At 46.7% G+C, this 25,032-nt stretch overlaps 1 protein-coding gene across 2 annotated transcripts in view; it reads right to left on the bottom strand.

Moving 5' to 3' along the window:
* LOC101688511 (basic proline-rich protein-like) overlaps nt 1-9,950 on the bottom strand; it is a 65,696-nt gene extending 55,746 nt beyond the window's left edge. The window contains exons 1-2 of one of the 2 annotated variants that reach the window (XM_013062713.2): nt 9,260-9,950; nt 6,120-6,816 (exon numbers count right to left, since the gene is read on the bottom strand). In XM_013062713.2, coding sequence (XP_012918167.2) covers nt 6,789-6,816; nt 9,260-9,837 — 606 coding nt within the window. In that variant the 5' untranslated portion in view covers nt 9,838-9,950 and the 3' untranslated portion in view covers nt 6,120-6,788. Of the gene's footprint in view, nt 1-6,119; nt 6,817-9,259 lie in introns of those variants that run through there. The other variant, XR_006605557.1, reaches the window with a different exon arrangement.
* Between the last annotated feature and the right edge of the window lie 15,082 nt (nt 9,951-25,032).

Below are 25,032 nucleotides of genomic sequence, written 5' to 3'. Positions count from 1 at the left end.
ATACTGAATAGTACTAATGGTGACCTGATTCCCTCTTTTGAATTCCAGCCCTCGCAGATAGGCTCTCTCTCGAGGTGACAAGCCGGTGGTACCTGAATTCATTACTGCCTGATTAATTATGCTGCCTTTGTACAAGGGAAACAGGGACTTCAATCAGCCACAGCCACCATCCCCAGGCCGCTGCCTCGTCAGGCCGGCCACTGTCAGAGAGCCTGGCCCCACGCCCGAGACGGGGGTGGCCAGGAAGCTGGGAGAGGTGGCTGGTTCCGTGGGGCCTGACCGCAGTCAGAGGGCCTGGGATTTGGGGCCCTTTCTGAAGAAAGAAAGAGACGGGGAGACAGAGAGAGGAAGGAAGGCGGGGGAAGAGGAAGAAAAGGAAAAGGAAAAGGAAGAGGAAAAGCAAGGGCATTTGAGCAGTTAAGAGATGGAGGGCTGAGTCAGGTTCAGAGGCTACCGAGCAGACAGAGGCTGACCAGGAATCCTGCCCTGGATTCTCTGAAACTCAGTATCATCCCTTTCAGGATGGGGCACAGGGACTCACTCAGAAAGTGCTGTTTAGAGCGAAAGCGTCCCTTGGGATACATAGCTCGATAAAGACGGAGGTCAACTTGCCAGCTCTCCAGACTGGAGGGTGGGCGCAGATCCGGCGGGCATCAAAGCAGAGCCTCGACATCTGATTTGGGGGTTGGGCAGCTCCAGGCACCAAGGCCAGGGGAGAACCACCACCTCCCACCTTCACTGGGCTTGTTTACCTGCCAGGGGGTTCTCGCTGTGGCCCTCTGTCCTATGCATTCGGCATTTGTCAAGGACTACAAAGTCCTGAAACACAGTCCTATCGGGGGAATTGCAGAGTGATACATTTTTCCATGGAAGAAAAGACTAGATAGCTTTGTAAATGTCAGTTCCCCACCCCTACCCTGAGCCATCGAGTGTGGAGAATGGAAGGGGCAGAAGCCAGCCTGAGCGTGCCCTGTGAGCCTTGTCCTCAGCAGGTCTGGTGTTGAATCCTACCCTATCATGGATACGCTGTGTGACTGTGGCCAAGTTACCCACCCTCTCTGAGCCTTGGCTTCAGAGAGACAGCACTATGTGCCCCACGGGGTGGTTGCGAGCATTATATAAGGAGCATACATGAAACCCTTGTTTTTGCCCCAGACCACTTGGGACATAGGGCAGCTGTTTTAGGTACCACTTTGTCAAGGCCGAGCAGTGAAAACACAAAGGGCTGCTTTTCCTTGCTAAGCTGTGTGTGAAGCCACCACCCCACTGGGAAGCTTTGGGTCCTGGGAAGACAAGCAGTACAGGGCAGCTTTAGAAAACCTTGTTTCGAGGCCACACCAGAGCCGTCCCATGGCCTCCTCCCTAAAGAGGCTTCAGTTGGGTCTCTGCACAGAGCCCCAAGCAAGGTGTGGTCACCTTTGGAGGGTTGGGGGAAGGGAGGGCTGTTGTGCATGTCCTGGGGAGAGGTGGGAACCATGCCGTGGTGCAGGGGCTGGAGGAGACGGGGAGGGGCATCACCCATCAGAAGCCAGGCCTGGTGTTCCGTCAAGGGAGCAGGTCAGATCCAGCCTGGTCAGAGGCAGTCACAAGCCAAGCACCAGAAATCCTCAGGTGGCCAGAGGTGCTGGGGCGTATACACCCCCACTCAGAACATGTCGGAGCACACAGCGTGAAGTCACACCAGAGACCCAGAAAGAAAGATCTAGTAGCTGGACTGAATGGTATTCCCCAAAATTCACAGGTTGAAGCCCTAATCCCCAGTGGGGTGGGATTTGGAGGTGGGGCCTTTGGGAGTAATTAGGGTTAGCGGGAGCGGGGGGCTGGGGGGGTTCAGAGAGCTCACTCTCTCCCTCTCTACCAGGTGATGGCACTGAGAAGCCTGCCATCTACAAGCCAGAGAGAGCCCTCACCAGAACCCAACCATACCAGAACCTTGATCTCAGACTTCCAGCCTCCAGAACTTTGAGAAAGGAAATGTCTGTTGTTCAAGCCACCCAGTCTATGGTATTTTGTCATGACAGCGTGAGCTGACAAAGGTACTCAAGAATGGTTTTCTCTTCTCTTTGCTCCTGTGTGGTTCTAAAGCTGCACTGTAAGCCAAAAGGACAAGGGGAGCACCTGGCACAGAGTTTTTAGCAGCTACAGAATCTCCTGGAAACTGTCAAGGAAATGCAAGGACCCTGAGGACAAGAGGATCACCCATGGTCCCATGCTCTGTCTCATCACTTGTCAGCAGAGAGCAGGCTGCTATAAAGTCCCAAATAAGGAGGCTGAGGGGAAAGCAAAGTATAGAGGAAGCACTAGGCTCTGACCCACCCGGGACATCTGGGCATTTCGGCCCATCAGTACGACAGGTGCAGAGTCTGAAGCATATATTCCTGGTCTCCTCATGTTGCTTCACAAATGCTACCCCTAAGCCCAGGGGCTCTGTAAAAAGGGAGGAGGGTCTCTGGGACACCTACATGTCATCTGCCTGGAATGCCAGAAAGAACACTGGACCAAGAGTGAAAAGATTTGATGTGTATAGATCAGCTCCTCAATTTATAAGCTGGGGTCTTAGGGCAAGTTCCTTAACCTCTCTGTGCCTTAATTTCCTTTCTATAAAGTGTACCCACACCCCCTCCCATTAGGGATTGATGAGATCATAAGTAATGGGGGCTCTGTTAAGGTTGGTCTCCTTTTCTCCCTTCTCGGTATTTGCCCATTTGCTCTTAATTTTACCAGTATTTCACAAAGTTCACTGAGCAAGGAGAAAAGAACCTCCCCTACTTTTTTTCTTTTTTAAGATATCATAGTATTTAGAAAGACTATAGGTCCTAGAAAAAAAAATGTTGACTAGGCCGGCACATAGTAGGTATTCAATAAACATCTGAGGAAAGGAGAAAGAACGGGACAAAGGAACTTTCCAGGGAGAGTGGGTGACCTCTTGTCCAGCTCCTATAGCTTTATTATGGTAAATACTCGATTTGGGGACCCTCTTTCTGCATGTCTGTCTCTCTCAGGGGTTGTGAGCTCTGCTAAGAAAGGCATGGCCAAACACTGAGCCTGAGCTCTGGCAAAGCTCCACAAACATGGGGGAAACAGAAAGGAGGCTGTTCTAGTCCTAGTGTTTCCTCCACACACAGAGATGGCCAGACTCAATAGCAGGGTTTTCCAGGCTCTGTGCACCTGACCATGGTGAATATGGATGATATAATGGGGGGTAACACAGTGGGTAAGTAGGACTCTGCTTTAAGAAAATGACTGGCTTCAAAGGCATTCTGGAACAGCCAATTTGATTCAGAAAAGTCAAAAAGGTACATTATTCATTAACTGCTATTGATAGTGGCAAATCTGTATGGTCACATCAGAAATATTTACCTTTCTGCCTCCTACTAAGTCTTTAGTCATTGCTTTCATGGCATATCTTTTTTCTTCCTTTCTTATCCTTATGCCTAGGTTATGTATCAACATGTAATTGGGTGTTGGTTATTTATCCTGTCTAACAGGTTTTGTAGTTTGATGGCAGTATTTAGTTCATTTATATTTAATTTAATTTCTCATATATTTGGGTTTCAATCTACAATGTTTCTATTTCTTTTTCTATTTGCCTCACCTTCTTTGCCTTCTTTTGGAGTCATTATTTTCATTTCATTTCACTTTCTATTATTAGCTTGTTAGTTATATATTTTCACCATTCCTTTAGAAAGTATATTATAGATTGAATTATGTCCCTCCAATAAATTCATATGTTGAAGCCCTAATGCCCAAATGTGATTATATTTGAAAATAACACTCAGGCGCCTGGGTGGCTCAGATGGTTATGCACCTGACTTTTGATCTCAATGCAGGTCTTAATCTCAGGGTTGTGAGTTCAAGTCCTTTGTTGGGCTCCATTTGGGGCATGGAGCCTACTTTTAAAAAGTACAGATATTTTCTTTTGCTGTATATTCCAATTCACTAATCCTCTCTTTATCTGTGTCTGATCTGCTTTGAATTCCTCTAATATGTTTTTAATTTTAATCATTTTTTTCAGTCATAAATTTTCCATTGATTTTCAAGATAAGTTTCTCTTCTTTGCTGGAATTTTCCATTTTGTTTTTTATTTCCTTGAATGTATCAATCAGGAGTTATCCTGAACTCTATCTGATAATTCTAATAATTAGATCTCCTGTGGGTCAGTTTCTATTATCTATTTTTTTCTCTCAGTTTTCAGTCATTTGGTCTTGTCTCCTGGTGTGCCTAGTAAATTCTGATCAAATGCTACATGTTATATATGAAAATTACAGAACCAGTGTGATACTGTGGATGATGCTATCTTTCTCCAGAGATTTTCTTTTGCTTCTGTAAAGCAGTTGGTATGGAGGCAGATCATCTTAATCTGGTTTGAGCTAAAGTTGTATCTTTGTGAGACTTGGTCCTTTTCAGCTATGCCCTTCCTATTGGTATAATCTTGAGGTCCTAACCAAAAACCTAGGATATTACCAGGCTCTCTCTGAGATTGCCAAAAGTCTGTTCAACTTCTTAACCTTTAAGTCCCTGCTCTTAGATGTAAATGCCTTGAGGGGAATAATAGTGCTGTTACAGACTAAATGTTTGTGCCTCTCCCACCCCAATTCATATGTTGAAGCCCTAACCCCCAAAATGATAGTATAAGGAAGTGAAGCCTTTGGAAGATAATTAGGTTAAGATGAGATCATGAGAGTGAAGACTCCATGATAGGATTGGTGCTCTTATAAGAAAAGGAAGAAGTATCAGAGCTTCCTCTCTGGGCCACTTGTAAAGATGTATCTGCTAGCCAGCAAGAGAGCCCTCACCACATCTTCCAACACCTTGATCTTGAACTTCCAGTCTTCATTACTGTGAGAAGTGAGTGTCTATTGTTTAAGCCACCCAATCTATGGTATTTTGTTATAGCAGCCCAAAGTGACTGAGACAAGTGTCAAATGTCAGGCTCACCTGTCTACACTTTCCTTCTCTCTAGGGTCTTGTCCTCTAAAGTTCTTACAGCCTAGGTAGATCTCTGATGTTTTAAGACAGATTTTAAAAATTACCCAACTGCTCTAGTTGTTTGAGGTCGGAGGCTTGGTTTGAACCAGGCTGGTGTTCCAGAGCTAAAAGCAGAAGTCTCAACTATTCCTTTACCATAATGCCCCAGCTATAATGATGGTTAGCACAAAAATTAAGGTTTAGGGTATTGGCTTTGGAGTAATATATTCCATGTGGATGGGGTATTTTAAAAGTACAAATTAATTCAACTGATTGGAAAAAGGAGAAAATTATAGTTTTCAATTAAGGTAAATTATTTTAATTAAATTAGTACCAGAAGCTTTTGAGCTGGAAACATGCAATATATCACAGCTAACTTCTCAATATTTTTCCTCTGGTAAAGCATACCTTTGGGTTATAGTGACAAAAAGGAAAGTCACTCCTAACACTCCCAGCCTTCCACCAGACTCTGAATCACACCGAAAGATGCCTATTAGGTCCCTAAGAAGATAATGACTGGCTCCACATCATAACTCAGGAAAACTCAACAAATATATAGCAACCAAATTTAAAGATTCTTTTGTTCTCTGTAAGTTTCAGAAATTTTTCTTTTAAAGTGCAAATATCCATAAAAACAGATGAGGAAAAGAATAAATAGAAAAAACAAACAAACAGGGACACCTGGGTGGCTCAGTTGGTTAAGCGTCTGCCTTTGGCTCAGGTCATGGTCTCAGGGTTCTGGGATTGAGTCCCACATCAGGCTCCCTGCTCAGCAGGGAGTATGCTTCTCCTCTCCCTCTGTCGCTCCCCCTGCTTGTGTGCTCACTCTCTCTCTCTGACAAATAAATAAATAAAATCTTAAAAAAAGAAAAAAGCCCATAATTTTCCATAATAGAGGCATGATACAGTGAATGACTTGTCAAACGACCATTGCTGTTTCAAGCATTGCCCCTAGCAGATGGTTCATGTCACATGGACAAAGGGGCCATCAAAGCACAAAGTTCAACCTGATGTGGCAGAGTATCAGGATGAACTAGTTGACCTGAAGGCCAGGCTGCATGCTGTATGTTGAACTCCATGTCCTACAGGGAGAGAGGGAAGACAAGAGCAGTTGGGAAAACTAAGGGCGTCAACCACAAGCACTCACATTCTGATGAGCAAATGGTCTTTATTACCAGTGCCGGGCATAACTACCAGCAAATGTACAGCTAAGGTTGCTCAAGTGACACACCTTGGGAACTAGAAGGATGGAAATAAATCTGTGAGCCGAAGAGACCACTCCCTCAGAAGGCTATAGATCAGCTAATGTGATAACGCTTTGGCCTCCAAACACCATTGAGAGATTCAAAAACAAAAGCTCAAATTGTATTGCTTCAGCTAACAAAATAAAGGATGATGACAGGAAGTCCATGGGGGTCTCCTGAGTCCCTACAGAGACCCACACACAATAGGGAAAAAATGGTTGCAGACAGGTTATAATTGCAATATCTATTAGGACTTATTGGGTCCTCCTTGCAGATCAAGTCTCACCACGTTCTCTTCCAGAAGATGAACTGACACCATCCAGGGAAACCCTTTTCATCTACCAGGATTCATATCAAACATAATTCTTCCGCAAAGCCTTCCACACCTCCCTCTGGTGGCTTCCTTCCTTGTCATCATCTAACCTAGAGCGTGAGCTCCATAATTTCAGAAGCTCGAGCAGATAGAAGGTCCTCAGTGTTTCTTAAATGGACAAGAGGGAATCCGTGTGCGCCAAGTCACAGAGAAAGACATGGGCCGATCGTCTTGAGCTCCAGCCCAGGTAATCCGGCCAGGTTTCAAGGCCAGTTCCCAAGTCTGAGGATACTGTACAAAAAGTAAAAGATTAAAAAATTCATACATAATAAAAATAAAATAGAATAACATAATGAGCCACCATATACCCATGATTAATGTCCTTCCTGTTTCCAACCTTCACCCACTTTCCACATCGCTACATAAAACTATTTAGGAATAAATTACAGATACCATATCATTTCATCTGTAAATATTTTAGCATGTATTTCCAAAACACATGAAAAATACATTAAAATACTTTTTAAATAACTAAAAATGTAAGAATATCACTCTGAAGTAATGTAATAATACCTTTTAAATATCAACTATCCCATTGATGTTCAGACTTACAAGTGTTCTATGGACGTCAGTTGTTTTTCTTTTTGCCATTTGTTTGATTTGGAATCTAAGTGTGATTCTTTTCCTTATAATTAATTACTGAGGAATTGGGTCACTTGTCCTGCAGTGTCACAAGATCTGTATAGCTTTGATAATGTTCCCATAATGTCGTTTAACACGATCCCTACCTACACTTCGTATTTCCTGTAAGGTGATAGCTGATCTTGATGAGGCTGGATCAGGTTCAGGTTTGATTTGTGTTTGGGCAAGGTGGGAGTGGGGGTGGCAGGAGCTTGAGGAATGTTAAGACTGCTTCACAGTTGGCGCTGAGATTTTCCACTAGAAGGCACATCATGTCAGGTTCTCACTCTCTCTTTCTCTTTTTAAGATTTTTATTTATTTATTTGAAAGAGAGAGAGAGAGTATCAGTGGTAGTGAGTGGTAGGGGAGGAGCAGAGGCAGAGGGAGAAGCAGACTCCCCACTAAGCAGGGAGCATGATGTGGGGCTCGATTCCAGCACCCCAGGATCATGACCTGAGCTGAAGGCAGATGCTTAACTGACTGAGCCACCCAGGCACCCCATCAAGTCCTCCCTTTTCATGATGTTAGTAGTCATAGCTTATCTGCCTAGATCCATTAATTTATTAGGGATGCACAATGATGATGTCTATCATTCTTTCTCTTCATTTATGAGCTAGAAATACTTTGATTTTTAAGATTTTATTTCTTTAATTTGAGAGAGAGAGAGAGAGAGGGTGCGACAGTGTGCGGGAGCAGGGGGGAGGGGCAGAGGGAGAGAAAGAACCTCAAGCAGACTCCACAAAGAGCCTAGCGCAGAGCTCCTGTGGGGCTCGATCTCACAACCCTGAAATCAGGACCTGAGTCAAAAGCAAGACTCGATGTCTAACCGAATGAGCTGCCCAGATGTCCCTGAGCAGGAAATATTTTTATAAAGAGAAATTTCCCCTTATCTATCGTTTCATCACCGAAGCCCCATTTTAAAACCACTTAACCAAGCCCAAGCTTTCTGTCAAGTTAGAATCCTAAGGAGGAGCCTGAACAACTTTAAGGAAACCTTCATTTATTCCTTAGTTTCTAGCTGAGAATTAACTGGATGACCGTGGGCCTGACAGCTACAGAAAAGACAGTCTGGCTTGGTTCTTCCCTTACCAGTTCAGCTGAGGACCTGCCTGCCCTGAGATTTTCTTTAAAAGTATTGCTCCAGGGCTTGCTCTAAAGATCTACCCTTTCTCTTTGAAAGTGTTTTCTCCTATAATTAAGAGAGTTTCTAATTTGGGGAACAGATACAAATTCATCAAAATTATATTTTTAAAAAGTCATAATCCCGAAGCTGCCAAGATCTGGCTCCAGGGAAATCCTGAATTGAGGAAGGATGCTAACTAATCAGGACAGAATTTAAGACAATAGTTGATAATCTTTCATTCCCAGAATAGGGAATATCCCAAGGAAACGCCAAGTAAAAAAGTAAAATCGGGGATTGATTTTGTATTTTGAGAAACTGACCAAGTTTCTTGATCAAATGCTCATTGCAAGTCTGACTCAAGGTTGAACAGATAAAAGAATCCTCCAGGGTTCCCCCACCTCCTGGGTCTCAGCATGCTGTGATTTTGAAAAGCCAGACCCTGGCAATCAGAGACCTCACCGCGGAGGAAATGAAGGATGCTTCGCCTCCAATTCCTGGCTCCTGTTAACATGCCCTCGGGTCCGTGCTGGCGCCAGGCTGGGAGGGAGAGTGGTCCCTGTCTTGCTCTCTGCAGAGGCTAAACGGCATGTCTGCTCCTCGGTTGAGGGAAGAACGGCCTCATTCTCATTAATTTAGTGAGGCCGGACCTTCGCTGAGGTCTGGCTCTGTCCTCCAGTGGAGCTGTCCCCGTAGCGCCACCCAGACCTCCAGGATTTAGACCCTGAGAAAATTCCGGCCTCTGGTCACTCCTCTTAAGCTTTCACTAGGCTCTCCTGTGGTTTGCCAACTCATGATGTGGCCTTGGTACAATCTCTTTGTGCCTCAGTTTCCCCAGGTAAAGTAATAAGGTTGGGCCGAAGTTTTGATTTGCAAACTCATCATTCAGGAAGCTTTTCCAAACCCTCTATTAGGGTGCCCCTATGGACTCACGGCATCCGGTGGTTTGGGGGCGGGGGATGGAGGTGAAAAGGCCCAGAAGTTCGCTGCCCCGCATCCGAGCTCTCCCGCTCGGCTACCAGCGGCTCCACCTCTCGCCCGGGTCTCGCCCTCGGCCTGGGCGGGGTCACGCGCCACTCCGGGCGGGTTCGGGGAGGCTGGGCGCGCCAGCCCGGGTTGGGCAGCCCCACCGGAAAGACTCGTTTCAGCCCGAGCGGGCGGAGGCCGGGCGGAAACAGACTTGTCGTCCCGCCTCGGGCCCTCCCGGTCCCCGCCCTCCCGCGCAGCCCCGCCGGGGTTGTGGAAACGGCGGTGGGCAGCTGCAGCCGCCCAGGGTCACCCCCTCCCACGCCGGCCGCGCCCCCAGGCCACACCTGGGCTCTCTGCCTCGGGTCCTCGGCCCCGGACTCCGCGGAGCCTGGCGGGGGAGGGGAGAGAGGCCGGCCCCGCGGGGAGGGCCTGACCCGAACTGGGGACCCGTTGCCAAGAAACCGGACCCCCGCCTCGGGCTCAGACAGCAGCCTGGCGCAGCTGCCTCTCCCAACCCCCTCCATCTCCCACCCCCTCATCATCCAGAAAGGCTTCTGGCGCTGCGGCGCTCAGGCGACCCCAGGCGGAGACAAGAACCTTGGACGGCGGCTCTGTGGGTGAAAGCCCGGCGGGCGAGCTTGACGGCAGCTCTCCAGCTCCGCCACGCCTCCGGGACCGGGGTGGGGCCCCGCCACCGCCAGCTGGACGGCCTTGCCCGGGCCACCCCTCCTCTGGGGGCGGCAGCCTCCAAACGGGGTGCTGGAGCAGAGCTGTAGGGTGGCGGGAGCCAGGCGTCGCCCGAAGGGCATGCCAGCTCGGATGGGGGCCTGCGTACAGGCGGGTGTGGGGACGGCACGAGCCATCTGTCAGTCGGCGGCGTGTGCAGGGTCCCCAGCTCTGCCCCGGTGAGTGTCAAGGCAGGGGGGACACCAGCCCCTGCCCAGGCTGAAGCCCCGTAGACCGCGCAGACGAGGCACTGACCCCTCTCCGCAGAAATAGGAACCCTTTCCTGACGGGGAAGATGGGCACCCCCAGATCTCTGCCCACGGCCTCCCTAAGGGCCACTGTGCCACAGGATGGGACACCCAGGCATTTCACGGGCCCTCCCTGAAAACGGAAACCTGGACGCGATACAGTCCTCTCTACCATGGGGCGCAGGTGGCTCAGATCTCTGCTCACCTGCTCAAAAGCTCTTCGGCATTGTGGCAGGAGAGGAACGCTGATGGGGAAGTACCACTGTGCGGAAAATACCCACAGAGACCACCGGCCTCTGAGAGCACGTGCAGCTTTATTGCCAGGCTTGGTTTCGTCGGAAACCAAGAGAAACCTGAGCCCAAAGCACTGGACTCTCTGCATCACGAGAGGCAAGGGCAAGTCTGTCCCTCCTGTAATCCTTTGTGACCTTCATCCATTTATCTAAAATCTCTGAGCCTCACAGTGTTCTCATTCATAAAAAAGAGTCAGAACGAGAGGGGACAATAAACACAACAACTCATTGCCACCTTTAGAGCCCCAAATGTGGGACAAGTTTTCTCAGCACGCGGAGAAGACCGTGCAACTGCTGAGATTACCGGCAGGGAGACAATCCCACGCCGGAAGGAAGAAAACTGAAATGAGCACTTTATTTCCCTTCTATAAAAATACAATCCAATACTGGAGATGTGTGAAAATTAAGGAGTCATTAGAAGCCATTTGCTGGGTTTTAACTTTCTCTTTCTATCGAAGAAATGGAGGGGACAGGAATATGGGGTGCCCTGGGTCTGAGGGGGTGAGCCTCAATTATGAAATCACACGTACCCGAACTGAAGTCTTGCTTCTATCATTTATGAGCACTGTTACCATATGAGTGACTTCAACTCTCTGCGACTCAGTTTTCTCATCTGCATAATGGAAAAAATTACAGTACCAGGCTCTGGGGGCTGGTGAGAGTAAATGAGAAAACGAATATAAACGTCTTGGCCCAGGGCCTGGCACATGGCAATATAAGATAAATGCTAACTAGTGCTTTTGCTGTCATTTGGTGCTTTCTAGTCTTTCCTCTTCCCTTACCAACATTGTACTGTAAAGTTTTCAAATATACAAAAAAAAAAAAAGAAAGAAAAAGAATGGAATGGAAATAATTGTAGAGGGAACACCCACGTATGTTTCACCTAGATTCTCCGATTAATATTTGATTCAGTTTGCTTCATCTCATGTCTGTCAATCCAGCCCTCTGTCCATTTAGCAATCCATCTTTTCTGGTTACTGTTGTGGAACAAACTCCCCAAAACTTAGTAACTTAGAGCAACAGCAATTTTGCTGTGCTCATGGATTCTGTGAGTTAGGAATTCAGATGGGATGTTTTTGCTCTATAATGGCCACTCCCACTTTCCGTGGCCCCCTGGACACAATCCTGGAGTCTGAGAGCCACCCTGCTCCGTGATCTCAAGTCAGCCCACTGTAAAGGTGGAAAGATTGCCAGCACATTGGGGCTGTATGCCCCTAGGCCCTAACCTAGGGCCTCTTCTGAGAGGTTCATCCCCAAGAGTCTGGCTCCAAAGCCCCTCAGATTGGGGACACCTGAACAATACCAGAGGACTCAGCCTGCCGCCCAGATAGAAATTAGGCCATTTGGAATGAAGGAAAGGATTCAAAATAGTAGAAATCTGCATGCCCAACTCTGGCCACCCCCACATACAGCTATCCCTGGGATACAAACTCAGAGCCCGACACTCACCCTGAACAACATCCTTAACTCAACCCCAGATAAAGAATGAAAAAGCGACTGTAGACCTGGCCTGCTATGCCCCTAGGCCCTAACCCTTACCTTAGTTTCAGTTCTGAGGGTTCTATCCCCGGAGCGCCCTACACTTTTGGGATACCGGGGCCATAGCAGAGGACTCACCTGCCACCAGAAAGAAAAAGTGTCATTTGGAACAATGGAAAGGATTCAGAGTAGGAAAAATCTGTATGCCCACCTGAGGCCACCCCCACATTGAGCGGTCCCCTGGATGGAAAGGAGAAAATGGGAGGCACACAGCAACACTGGACCAAAACAATACTGAAATCTGGCTGGTTACCAGTTGTCAATTGCTTGGGAGTTGCTTTCCATGGTTCTTGGCTCCGCCCTCTGAGTCATGCTTCCACTTCCCTAAGAAATTAGCTGCATTGGTATGGAAGCCTACTGAAACTGCTTCCTGCCCATAAGAGCATGAGAGCTCAAAGGCCTCCTTCATTTTGAATTGCCTCTTTCCCTTTCATTCCAATCTACTTCACTTCCTTTAAAACCTTTGTGGATTTCCTGTGTATCAATCTGTAAATCCAGTCCATTAAACAAAAGCCATAGTTACAAAGCTCTTCAAACTAAGCCCTTCTCTACTTTGGGCTCTCCATGAGATTGCTGTGGGACAATTTCCTCAGGACCACTAGGCACACAGAGCGTTTGCAAGGTGTGCTATTAATATGCTTAAGAGAACTGTCTGGTTGGAACGGGCCTCAAGGCACCACCGAAAAACTTCCTGGTGTCTTCATGAAGAGTTTTACAGGTGGGCGCTTACCCTCATTTTTACCCTGAGATGTCTTCTTGGTGCCTTCTTCTCTCTGAAGCTCTTTCTTCCTTTTGAGAATCTTCCACTGGGACACCCTTGGAATAAGAAGTTGTTTTTGAACCCAGCTATTCCTGACTTCTACACTCTTCTAAAGTTAATTCTTCAAACACGTTATTTCCTTCTCTAGTTCCCCTCTCTCTAGCCATACCCTAAGACACACTGTTGAAAGAAACAAGGGGATACTTTCATTGTCCTGCTTGGAAATCTCCTGAGATGGGTCAGAGCTGGAAATACTGGGAGGGTCTTTCACTCCCATGTCTGGCACCGGGGCTAGAATGATCTGCAGATGAGACAAGAGTGGAGTACCTACGGCCCAGGTGAGTTGGCCTCATGGCTGCACAGTGGCCTCACTGAAGTTGAACTTCTCACTGATGGCTCGGAGCTCCAAGCAAAGGTGTTCCTGTAGACAAAGTGGAAGTGTCTTGAACGTTCCTGACCTGGCCTGGCCTTGGAACTTGTACAGCATCATCCTCCTTGGACTCAGCTGTTCCACAGTCATCCACGCACCAGATTCCAGACTCCCTTTCCACCAAGGAGCATTGCCCAGTTTCCGTTGTTTGCCGCAGTTCTACAAGAGCAGGTGGGAAGGAAGATGTTGCTGTGGTCACTTTGGGAAAATAAATTCTGCCCCATTATCCTTATTTTGATGCATTTCAAAGTAAGTTACTGATATCCTTAACACTTCTGCACAGAAAACGTGTGAGATTGCCACACAGCTTCTCCACCAATTGCAATTGTCCATCCTACATTTTCATTGTTGGGGTCCGCGTATAGGGGGATCTCAGTGTGGTGTTCATTTGCATTTCTAATTAATGATATCGAATACTTTTTCATGTGCTTATTGACCATAGTTTTCTTCGGGAAGTTTCTTTTCAAATCATTTCACATTTTTTGGACATTTTAATTATTGATTTAGTAAGGATGATATGTTTTATGAATATTTTCTCTGTTTACGCTTATTTTTTCATTTTTGTGAAGGCATTTTTAAGAGATTTACTTATTGATTGATTTATTGTTTATTTATTTATTTTGAGAGAGAGAGAGTGTGTTTATGAGTGGGAAAAGCAGAGCGAGAGGGAGAGAGAAGCTCAAGCAGACTCTGCACTGAGCACAGACCCTGACATGGGGCTCGATCTTACAACCCTGAGATCATGAGCTGAGACAAAATCAAGAATCGGATGCTTAACCAACTGAGCCCCCCAGGCATCCCTAAGATGGCATTTTTTTCATGAGCAGAGATTTTAATCATTTTTAAAGGTTTATTTATGGGGGGAGAGAGAGAGAGGTGGGGGAAGGGCAGAGGGAGAGAGACAACCTCAAGCAGTCTGCCCACTGAGCGTGGACCCCCAACATAGGGCTCGATTTCTCGACCTTGAGATCGTGATCTGAGCTGAAATCAAGAGTCAACGCTTAACTGACTGAGCTCTCCAGGTGCCCCCCAACCAGAGGATTTTAATCATTTAATTAATTATTTATTTATTTTTTAAAAGATTGTATTTATTTATTTGACAGAGAGAAATCACAAGTAGATGGAGAGGCAGGCAGAGAGAGAGAGAGAGGGAAGCAGGCTCCCTGCTGAGCAGAGAGCCCGATGCGGGACTCCATCCCAGGACCCTGAGATTATGACCGGAGCCGAAGGCAGCGGCCTAACCCACTGAGCCACCCAGGCGCCCCTTAATTTTTTTTATTTTTAAGATTTTATTTATTTATTTGACAGACAGAAATCACAAGTAGGCAGAGAGGCAGGCACAGAGAGAGGGGGAGGCAGTCTCTCTGCCGAGCAGAGAGCCCAATGCAGGGCTCAATCCCAGGACCCTGGGATCATGACCTGAGCAGAAGGCAGAGGCTTTAACCCACTGAGCCACCCAGGTGCCCCAGAAGATTTTAATTTTGAGGAGATCTGCTTTGTCTGTCTTTTCTTCTACGGTTTGCTTCTTTAGTGATACAGTAAGGATCTGTCTCCTCAATATTGCGAAGCTATTCTCCCGTGTTTTTCCCTTTGGAAGCTTTACGTTTTAGCATTGACACTTAGGTCAGTGAGCCACATGGAATTAATCTTTAATGTGGTGTGAGGTAAGGGTCCTGGAAGCTTTCCCTAGTACCAAGGGAGCTCAGCTGGAACTACATTTGCCTTCCCCATGTGGTTCTGGGTTCGGGATGAGCACAAGAGAAATGTGTGCCATATCTGGAAAGTGGAGGAGAAGGAAATGCCACTTCTAAGCACCAATGACCCACACAGAGCCACACACATGGTCGCTTATCTGTCGGGTCACTCCGTGTGCAGCAGCCGGGCAGAGTGCCTCCACTTCATGGGAAGTGAAGTGTCTCCACGTTTCTCCAGCTTCACGGGAAGTGAAGTGTCTCCACGTGTCTCCAGCTTCACGGGATTGCTTCTTCCTGCTCCTCTGGGTCCTAGGCCAGGGAGTGCTGCTGCTCCGTGGTCAAGGGCACCAGCTTCTTCTATAGGGCATCCTCATCACCCAGGTTAGCATTGTCAACAAACAGAAGCAGGTTTCAGTTTGTCTTCACGGGGTCCAGCTTGTCCTCTCCTCTGCTCACACCCGTCTTTCTTTCCTATCTACCAGTCCTGTTGATTTCAGGCCCAACATTGACATGAAAGCAACAGCTTTACAAAGACGGTCCAACCAGCTCTCACAGCTGGTAAGGCCAAATTCCTATAGGAAAGCCCTCATTCTGTATCACTCACTCTGCTTCTCTCATCAAACCCTAACTGCTACCAGAGTTGAGGCTTTTTGTTTTTTGTTTTTGTTGTTGTTGTTGTTGTTTTTTCTATATGGATATATAGAAATCCCAGCACCAACACTTGGGAGAGATTCTCCTTTCCCCGTGGGATGGCTTTGGTGTTTTTGTCAGAATCATTTGACTGTCTGCATGAGTATCTGCTTCCAGGATTCTCTATCCTCTTCCTTCATCTGTTTTTCAATCTTGTCACCAGTACCACACTGTTAATTACTACAATTTCATAGTGAATCTTAAAGTCCCCATTCTTTTTTGAGTCAGAAGATCCCTTTCCTAATAGACAACATTGCGGACCTGCAAGACCGCTGCTGTCAGGCTAGCATATGCCGATTTAGCAAAGACGAAATATTTGAAGGATTTGTGAACACCTTAAAGTTACCTGGGGTCTTATTCATCAGAACGCCAACCGCAGATATCTGAAAATCAGTCACTGTGCACTGATGGTCATGCGTCCTCCCGCAGGAGAATGAGTTGTCAGCCCCTGATGTATTTTTTCTGCTACTGGGATGACTTGTAGCTGTGAGTTCAGGTGAAATTCCCTTAAGAGTGGGTTTCTTTTTACCAGGAAGATAATCAAGTTTGAGTTTTCTAATTTGTCTAGGTTGAGGCTTCCTTCCAGGACAGAGCAAGCAAGAAACACCAGGGAAGGAAAAGGTACTATTGGGAACATAGTCAGATTGGATGTCCCAAAAGGACTGTTATGGGTTGAATTGTGTCCCTTCCTAACTCTCAGCACCTCAGAATGGGACCTTATTTGAAAACGGGGCCACTGCAGATGCAATTAGCTAAGAGGAGGTAATTTACTAGAGCACGGTGGGCCCTACTCCAGTATGACTGTGTCTTTATAAAAAGGAGAAATTTGGATGCAGAGACAGACATGCATAAGGGAAAGACCATATGAAGACCTCTGGAGAACACCATCCACGGCCAAGGAACGCCCCAGGCTACAAGCTGCTAGCAGAGGACCTGAAACACATCCTTCCCTCCCAGCTGTCAGAAGGAGGTAACTCTTTGATCTCAGGCTTCTACCTCCAGAACCCTGAGAAAATACATTTCTGTTGTTTAAGTCACTCTAAACCTTTTGTTCTCGGGTGCCCCTAGCCTGCATTGCAATGGGTCGCAAGTCCCCATTTTTTCTCTGGGAACCTGCCTTTCCAATTTCACATGCCTCTGGTGGGAGGTCAGCTCCACCCAGAACCTGCTCCCTGGCCCAAGATTTGGTCTGACACACACCCCTGGCCAGGAATCTGAGTTGTAAATGGAGGAAAATGTTTGTGCTGATCCATTCTGATGGCAGTAACCCCAAATCCTTCCTACGCCCCCACATCCTCCGACCACCTGGCTTCCTAACCTACCTGCAGCTGCCTAGCTGTTGTCTGATTCTTCGTGTTGTCTCACGTCTTCTTCATAATCCTCATTCCTTTTGCTTACATTAGCCAGAGTTGGTTTCTGTCATTTGCAATAAAGAGCCCCAGTTGATCCAGCCATGCCCTTTGCCTGGGATCTGGGAGGACCCAAAGCCCCTCAGGAATCAGTCTTCCTTCCCTCCATCTAAGAGCTACTGGCGGGGGCGGCGGGGGGGTGGTGGTGGGGAACAGGCAAAAATCAGCATCCGCTGTAGCATGGGGGTGGGGAGCAGCCTGGCTCAGAGCATGAGAGTCCAGAGGGGCAAAGGGGCAAAGCCTGGTGGGGGGTTGTGGAGCCGCAGTGCGATGAGAAGGATGCGTGTGGCTGGCGGGTGGGGGTGGGGGGTGGGGGGTGGGGGGGTGGAGCAGTGGCAATGGTCTTGTCATGGGAAACTGGAACAAAAGCAGGACAAGGAGGGTGCCCAGAGCAGGGAACTGGAGTCTTCATGGGAGGAGGCGGGTGACCACAAGGAGGGGGGGTGCACAGTGTGGGCAGAAGCAGCGGCACCAAGAGATGGGTATGTACAGGGGACACTGATCTAATATGGAAATATATGGATAAAATGAGAGCCAGATTTCTCACTGTTAGAAAAGGGAGTTTTAAATATGGAAGGGAAGAAAAAACTAGAATCAACTTGTTATGGGCTGACTCAGTGTCCTTCCCCCAAATTTATTTGTGAAAGCCCCAAGCCGCCAGTACCTAAGAATGACTGTATTTGAAGAGAGGGTCTTTATTTATTTTTTTTAAGATTTTATTTATTTATTTGACAGACAGAGATCACAAGTAGGCAGAGAGGCAGGCAGAGAGAGAGAGAGAAGCAGGCTTCCTGCGGAGCAGAGAGCCCGATGCAGGGCTCGATCCCAGGACCCTGAGATCATGACCCGAGTCGAAGGCAGCAGCCCAAACCACTGAGCCACCCAGGCGCCCCAAAGAGAGGGTCTTTAAAGAGGTAATTAAATTGAAATGAGGCCAGTAGGGTGGGCCCTAATCCCATTTGACAAGTGTCCTTACACAGCGGAGATTAGGACGAGCAGAGGGGTGGCAGGGGCACAGGTGCACAGAGGGATGCTCACGTGATGGGGGGCGGGGGAGAGAAGGGGAAATAGACGGGAGGAAGGGTGGGGTGGACGGGAGGAGATGGGGGGAGTAGGGAGAAGATCAGGGAGGGCGGGGGGAACAAGGAGAGAGATGGGAAGGGGCGGGGAAGATGGGGAAGGGGAGGGGTGGGGCGGGGCACGGTGGGGTGGGGTAGGGGTAGTGGAGGGGCCATCCGCAAGCCAAGGAGAGAGGCCTCAGAGGAAACCACCCCAGTGCTACTTGATCTCGGACTCCGAGCCTCCAGAATGCTGAGAAATTAAATTGCCCAGTCGGTATTTGTTATGACAGCCCTAGCAAACTAATACAGAATGCCTTAGGATGAGATGAAAATGTGAGTTATCAGCACCAATTCTTGGTCTTCGAGATAAGTAAAGATAGGTATAAAACTAAACACAAAAGTAAATGTAGGTATATGTATATAAATGTGTGTGTGTGTGTGTGTTTGCCTGTGTGTGTACGCCTTCACGTGTTTCCTGTGTTCACTGAGAGTCCCCGGGAGCAGAGACCCCCTAAAGGCATGAGCTCTCCTAGCGTCTTACTTTTTAAAAATCACTCTCCACAAAGTGAACAGGGCGGAGGAGGCCCAAGATGAGCCTGGAACATCTTGTCGCACCAGAAAATAAGGACGAGTTCCAAGAATGACGGGGATATGCCCAAGGACACGGAAGGAGCTCCCACTGGCCAAAGGTGGGGCAATTTGAATCCACTGACACCAACAGAAATCCCTAAAGCCTATGCTGATACAAATCAGTAAATGAGAACCATAGAATGCTTCCCTACAGTAGGATAGGGGAACCAAGTGTATAAGGAACGACAGAGGGAGAAAGTCCTCTTGTAGCCACCATGGGTCACAAATTCATCCAAGAGTCGCCAGTGGATACTACAGTGGATAGAGGCGTGACAAGGAGCAAGATACTTACTTAGTCTCAAAGCACCTTCCCACAAAATATTCATTAATGACAAAAGTAAAAAAGAGTAATTTTGTAGTAAAAAAATAAATAAATAAAAAAGCTTGGCAGATACAGACACACCTTAAGCAAGTTACCATCATCAGTAATGGAACAAATTGAGATCATACGTCCCCTGATAAGATGCAATTAGGAGAGCACAGTGTCACCTCAATGACATTCTGGCCCAAACTGTAAAACCTGAATCTGAATGTGAGGAAACATCAGTCAAATGAACTTGAGGGAGAGTCTATCAAATGAGTGGCCTGTGACCTTCAGAAGTACCAAGATCACGAAAGGGAAAGAGAGGCTAAGGAACAGCTCCAGATGGAGGGAGACGGAGAGACTTGACAATTCAGCGCACCGCGCATTTCTGGACCCAAGTCTTCTGCTGTGAAGGATGCTATCGAATCAACTGGTAGAACCTGATGAGGTCCGGGGAGTGAATGTTAGTAATAGATCCCTGCTAATGTCCTAATCTCAGCTACATACTATGGTTCTGTAGGAGAAAGTCCTCATTTGTAGGAAATATACATTTAAGTTTTAGGGAATGACAGGACATCAAGCCAGCAATTTATTCTCATTTTGTTAAAGAATAATGAAACTCTTTACACCATTCTTGCCACTTTTCTGTTGGTTTGAAATTATTAAAAAAATAAAAAAATACATATCCCTAGAAGACATTCAGAAGGCAAAGGAGTCTCTGAAAAGAAAATCAATAGTCATTAGGGAAATGCAAATTAAAATAGCAAAGTGATACCACCACCCACATAATAGAATAGCTAAAATCCAAAAAAACTGGTAATACCAATTGCTGGCGAGAAGATACAGAGCAACAGGAACTCACGCTGTAGGTAGGGACGCAAAATGGGGCCGCCGCTCAGGAAGACAGTTTGGCAGTTTCTTACGAGGCTAAACATAGTCTTCCCATACACCCAGCAGTCATGCTCCTGGGTGTTTATCCAGTTAAACTGAAAACTTAAGTCCACACAAAAAAAAGTCTGTACATGAATATTTATAGTAGATTTATTCATAGTCACTCCAAACTGGAAGCAACCAAGATGTTCTCCAATAAGTGAAAGGACAAACAGTAGTAGATCTAGTCCATGTCATTTTTCATGATAAAAAGAAACCAGATATGTAACAATGGGAATGTATATGGCCAAATGAAAGAAGCCAATCAAAAAAGGCAACATATTGTATGAATCCATTTCACAGAACATGTTGGAAAAGGCGCAGACCCAGAAGCAGGAAAGAGATCCGTGATCACCTGGGCTTTGGGGAGGACAGAGACTCAAAGAGGTGAAACACAGGTGATTTTGTTTAAGGAAGTGAAACTCTTCTGTATGTTGTGGTGGTGGATAGAGGACACAATGCACAAATCAAATCCATAGAACGTCATGACAGGCAGAATGCACCTTAATTTGTTTACATTGTTTTAAAAATCCCTTAGGAGTTCAGAGGATTTCAGGATGGAATGCAAATGATGCCAAAAGCCAAAAGAATTTTACTGCATTGCAGATATATGAAATAACCCAAGAGGGTACTGACCTATAGAACTCTGGAAATGAGCAGAGCCTGAAGACAGAAGGCAAAAGGAACCATGCGTAAGTACTGAACTCCAGCTGATAAAACATTTCCCATGGGTGAAGGTTGAGCAGTTGTAAAACCACCATATATGAACTGGACGATTAAGTAAATGGATAGTAGCAGGTTGGAGCCCAGTGTCTCACTATTGGAATGGGAGTTTGCAGATAAGTGAGGGGAGAAAGCTAGAATGAGCCATGTGTAATACATTCAAGTTGAAGACATCAGTATGACCATGTTTAGCTTGATATACATTCATCAGGCTACCACTGAAGTATTTACGGATGTGTGTGTATACACACAAGTTGTATACACAGATTGTCTTGCTCTGCCATTTGAGAGGGCTTAGAAATGACAGAACCAGTAGCAAGGAAGGCACCTGTTGTCCAGATCTTAGTCTGTAAGATCATTCTCCCGTAAAAAGGAACTAGGACCCTTTGGAAAGACGGCTGATCTGAGGACTCGGACAAAGAAAATGAGCCTAGAGCATCCTACAGTTCTAGAGAGGAAGGAAATGCTCCATGAGGGCCCAGCTGTGAAGGTGTGTCAGAGAGACACAGGAGCCATATGCAAAAGCTCCCAGTGGCAAAGCTGGAACAATCTGATCAACGAAATAAGTAACATAGTATTGGATTATAACTCAAAGTATAATAAATATATTCATAAGTCCATATAATATAAAGAAATAGTTGATTCAATAAATGGGGTAGACTCAACAAATCTCCATGCAGAGGAATTCCAAATAATTTATGTCCCCTGCCCTAAAGAGGTGGGGCAGAGCCACCCACTCGGTAAGCATCAGAACTTCCTGCCAAGAAGTACAGTATATTGGGAACCTGAGTGGCTCACTGGGTTAAGCCTCTGCCTTCAGTTCAGGTCATGATCCCAGGGTCCTGGGATCGAGTCCCACACTGGGCTCCCTGCTCAGCAGGGAGTCTGCATCTCCCTCTGCCTGCCACTCCCCGTGCTTGTGCTCTCTCTCTTTCTGTTGAATAAATATATAAAACCTTAAAAAAAAAAAGTACAGTATGGACAGGGCAGGGGAGTAACTTCATGTGGGGAAACCTGACAAACACTACCTCTGTCGGGTGGTCAAGGTCGGGGAGTTCAGTTACACCTGCTACAATGTGATGAGAAAGTACTTGACCTCAGTGGTCTCCTTCTCTAAAACCCACAAGTCTAACCATGAGGAAAACATCAGACAAATTCCAATTAAGAGACATTCTACAGAATACCTGACCTTGAATCTGTTACAGTCATCAAAAACAAGGAAAGTCCGAGAACGTGTAAAAGGCAGGGGGAGCCTAGCGAGACATGACAATGAGACATAATGTGGTATCCTGAAGGGGATCCTGGGATAGGGAAAAAAAAAAAAAAAAGATGGTAGAAAAAAAATAAGGAAATGTGAATCAAGTGTGGACTTTACTGAATATTGGCTCGTTAATTGTGACCAACGTCCCACGGTGACGCAAGATGTCAGAAACAGGGGAAACTGGGTGTCAGGTATGGGAACTTCCTGTCCTACCTTCCCAACTTCTCTTGAAGTCTAAACCTCACCGAAAATAAAATCTTCATTACAAATTATTTTTAGGGGCACCTGAGTGGCTCAGTGAGTTGAGCATCTGACTCCTCTTGGTTTTGGTTCTCCAGCTCATGGTCCCAGGGTCACGGGAATGAGCCCTGCATCAGGCTCCACACTCAGTGAGGAGTCTGCTCGAGATTCTCTCCCTCGCCATCTGCCCTTCCCCTGCCCTCTCAAATAAATAAATAAATAAAAACTATTTTTAGGATTTTTTGAAGTTTGACAGTATGCTAGAGAAACAATCATTAGTCAGGCCTGTTGGTTCCTACAGCCACTCTGTTTGCAACAGAGGAGAGTTTCCTCTCCTCTGTTGTCCGTTTGCAACACCAGGAGAGGTTCTTTCTAGACAGAGGTTGCATGAAAGTGTGGGATAGGTTTGAGAAGTTGTGCTGGCCAGGCCGGTGCTGCCCGGTCTGCGGCCCTCCCACCATTCAGATTTCCTTCTTCCCAGTAGTGCTTTGTTAATGCTCCGGTTTGATCCCTGGATGTGGAGATCAGTCATTTCTAAGGTGTGGCTCCTCTGAAGGCATCCTGCAGGCTTTCTCCAATACTGCAAACCATGCTTCTGATGCTTTGGAAGTAGACTTCCACACTGCGTCCCATACTTGCGTATTTCCTCCCAGACCTTTTGCCCATGCTTGCTGCTTTCCACAATCATCCCTGGAAATGCCCTTGAAACTTTAGATGTAGACATGGAGCAAAGGGTCAATGGCATTGCCTTTAAGAGTAAATAAATAATCTGTGGATTAAAAAAATTAACAGGGGCACCTGGGTAGCTCAGTCGGTTAAGCATCCAACTCTTGGTTTCTGTCCAGGCCATGATCTCAGGGTCGTAAGATCAAGCCTCATGTGGGGCTCTACGCTCAGCATGGCGTCTCCTTGAGATTCACTCCCTCTACCTCTCCTCAAAATGAATAAATAAATCTTAAACAAATAAATAGAATAAGTGGCCAGCCTGTGTTTGCCTTGAGGAAATGCAGAGCAAGACAGACCACAGCACCCATCCCTGTCTTGGACCTGAGCTCCTGTCTGGTCCCAGCCTGGCTTGGGTACTCTGGACCAGCACTTGGGAAAGCATGAGGTCAAAATCACAAGAGAAAAAGAAGTGGATCCTGTCCTTGGATCTTCTTCAAGAGGCTGGCCATCTGATGGAGACTAAGCAAACCAAATCTTCTGAGGTGCACCCAGCCGGAGGGGTAGAAGGTCACCTCTTAGTTCCAGTAGGAAGTTTTCAGTGGTTTCAATTCACTCAGAAGAGTCCCTTGACTCTCACCTTATGCACTTTCCTCTCAAAACCCTTGAGAGTTGGCCCTGGCTGATGTCACCCTCTCTTTACAGAGGAGCATGCTGAGTTCACAAGGGCAGGGAACTAGCCCACTGTCAGGCACCAGGAGCTCTCCATTGGCCGTCTCCAGGACAGGCCCAGGCCCATCGGCATGGGAGAGGGGAGGATGCCCAGCAAGGCTTCCAAGGACATGCATGCCTGAGGATCATGACCATCTAAGGTCAAGGACAGGGTGAGAGCTGCATCAGGTTAAACACCACAGACAGCAGTCAGGACAGGTGACACTGTCTTCTGTTTAGGACTTTAGACTGGTCAAGTGTAGTGCCAGACAGACGAATTGATAGAAAATCTATATTCTTCATCACTGGAGTTTAAAGTTAGTTTGGCAAGAATGCCAGAAAATCTACTACACTCTTGTCTTTGGTTGATGCTAGCAGTCCATTTGAAATGTTCCAAAATTGCCTTGGACTTCAGCTACAAGGCAAACTCTGGGAGATCCTTGGTCCTTAAAAGTCTTTTTCTTTTTAGTTAATAAACCTCATTTTTAGAGCATTATACAGAAAAAAATAAGTAGAAAGTACTAAGCGTTCTCATTGATTGCCTTACTCCCACACAATTTGCCCTATTATTCACATCTTACATTACTGAGATACATTTGTACAACCGATGAGCCGTACTGATACTTTATTATTATTTTCTTTAAGATTTTTGTTTGACAGACAGAGATCACATGTAGACAGAGAGGCAGGCAGAGAGAGAGCGAGGAGGAAGCAGGCTCCACGCTGAGCAGAGAGCCCAATATGGGGCTCGATCCCAGGACCCTGGGATCATGACCTGAGCCAAAGGCAGAGGCTTTCACCCACCAAGCCACCCAGGTGCCCCCTGATACTTTAATATTAATTAAAAGCTACATAGTAGGGACGCCTGGGTGGCTCAGTCAGTTGAGTGGCTGCCTTCGGCTCTGGTCATGATCCCAGTGTCCTGGGATCAAGTCCTACATCGGGCTCCTTGCTCGGCAGGGAGCCTGCTTCTCCCTCTGCCTCTGCCTGCCTTTCTGCCTGCCTATGCTCGCTCTCTCTTCCTCTCTCTCTCTCTGACAAATAAATAAACATAAAATCTTAAAAAAAAACTACATAGTATGCATTAGGCTTCATTTTTTGTGCTGTACATTAGTCTATGGGTTTTCACACGTATCCACCACGACAACATCACCCAGAATAGTTTCAGGGCCCTAAAACCCTTGTGCTCTACTTACTCATCCCTCCCCTTCTTCCTGGTCCCCCCCCGAACCCCTGAAAATCACAATCTTCTCACTTTCTCTGCACTTCTGCCCTTTCCCAAAAGTGCTCCAGTTGGAATCACACAGTATGTAACATTTTTACCTTGTCTTCTTTCACTTGGAAATATGTATTTAAGGTTCCTCCCTGTCTTTTCATGACTCCTTCCATCTGGAATGTACTGAGAACTAGAAGGGGAAGAACTAG

The sequence above is a fragment of the Mustela putorius genome, unplaced genomic scaffold (assembly GCF_011764305.1).
Source record: "Mustela putorius furo isolate JIRA1106 unplaced genomic scaffold, ASM1176430v1.1 tig00000174_pilon_pilon_pilon, whole genome shotgun sequence".
Lineage (NCBI taxonomy): Eukaryota > Metazoa > Chordata > Mammalia > Carnivora > Mustelidae > Mustela > Mustela putorius.
The sequence above is the reverse complement of the archived record's forward strand: the minus strand, read 5'-3'. Positions and strand labels throughout refer to the sequence as shown.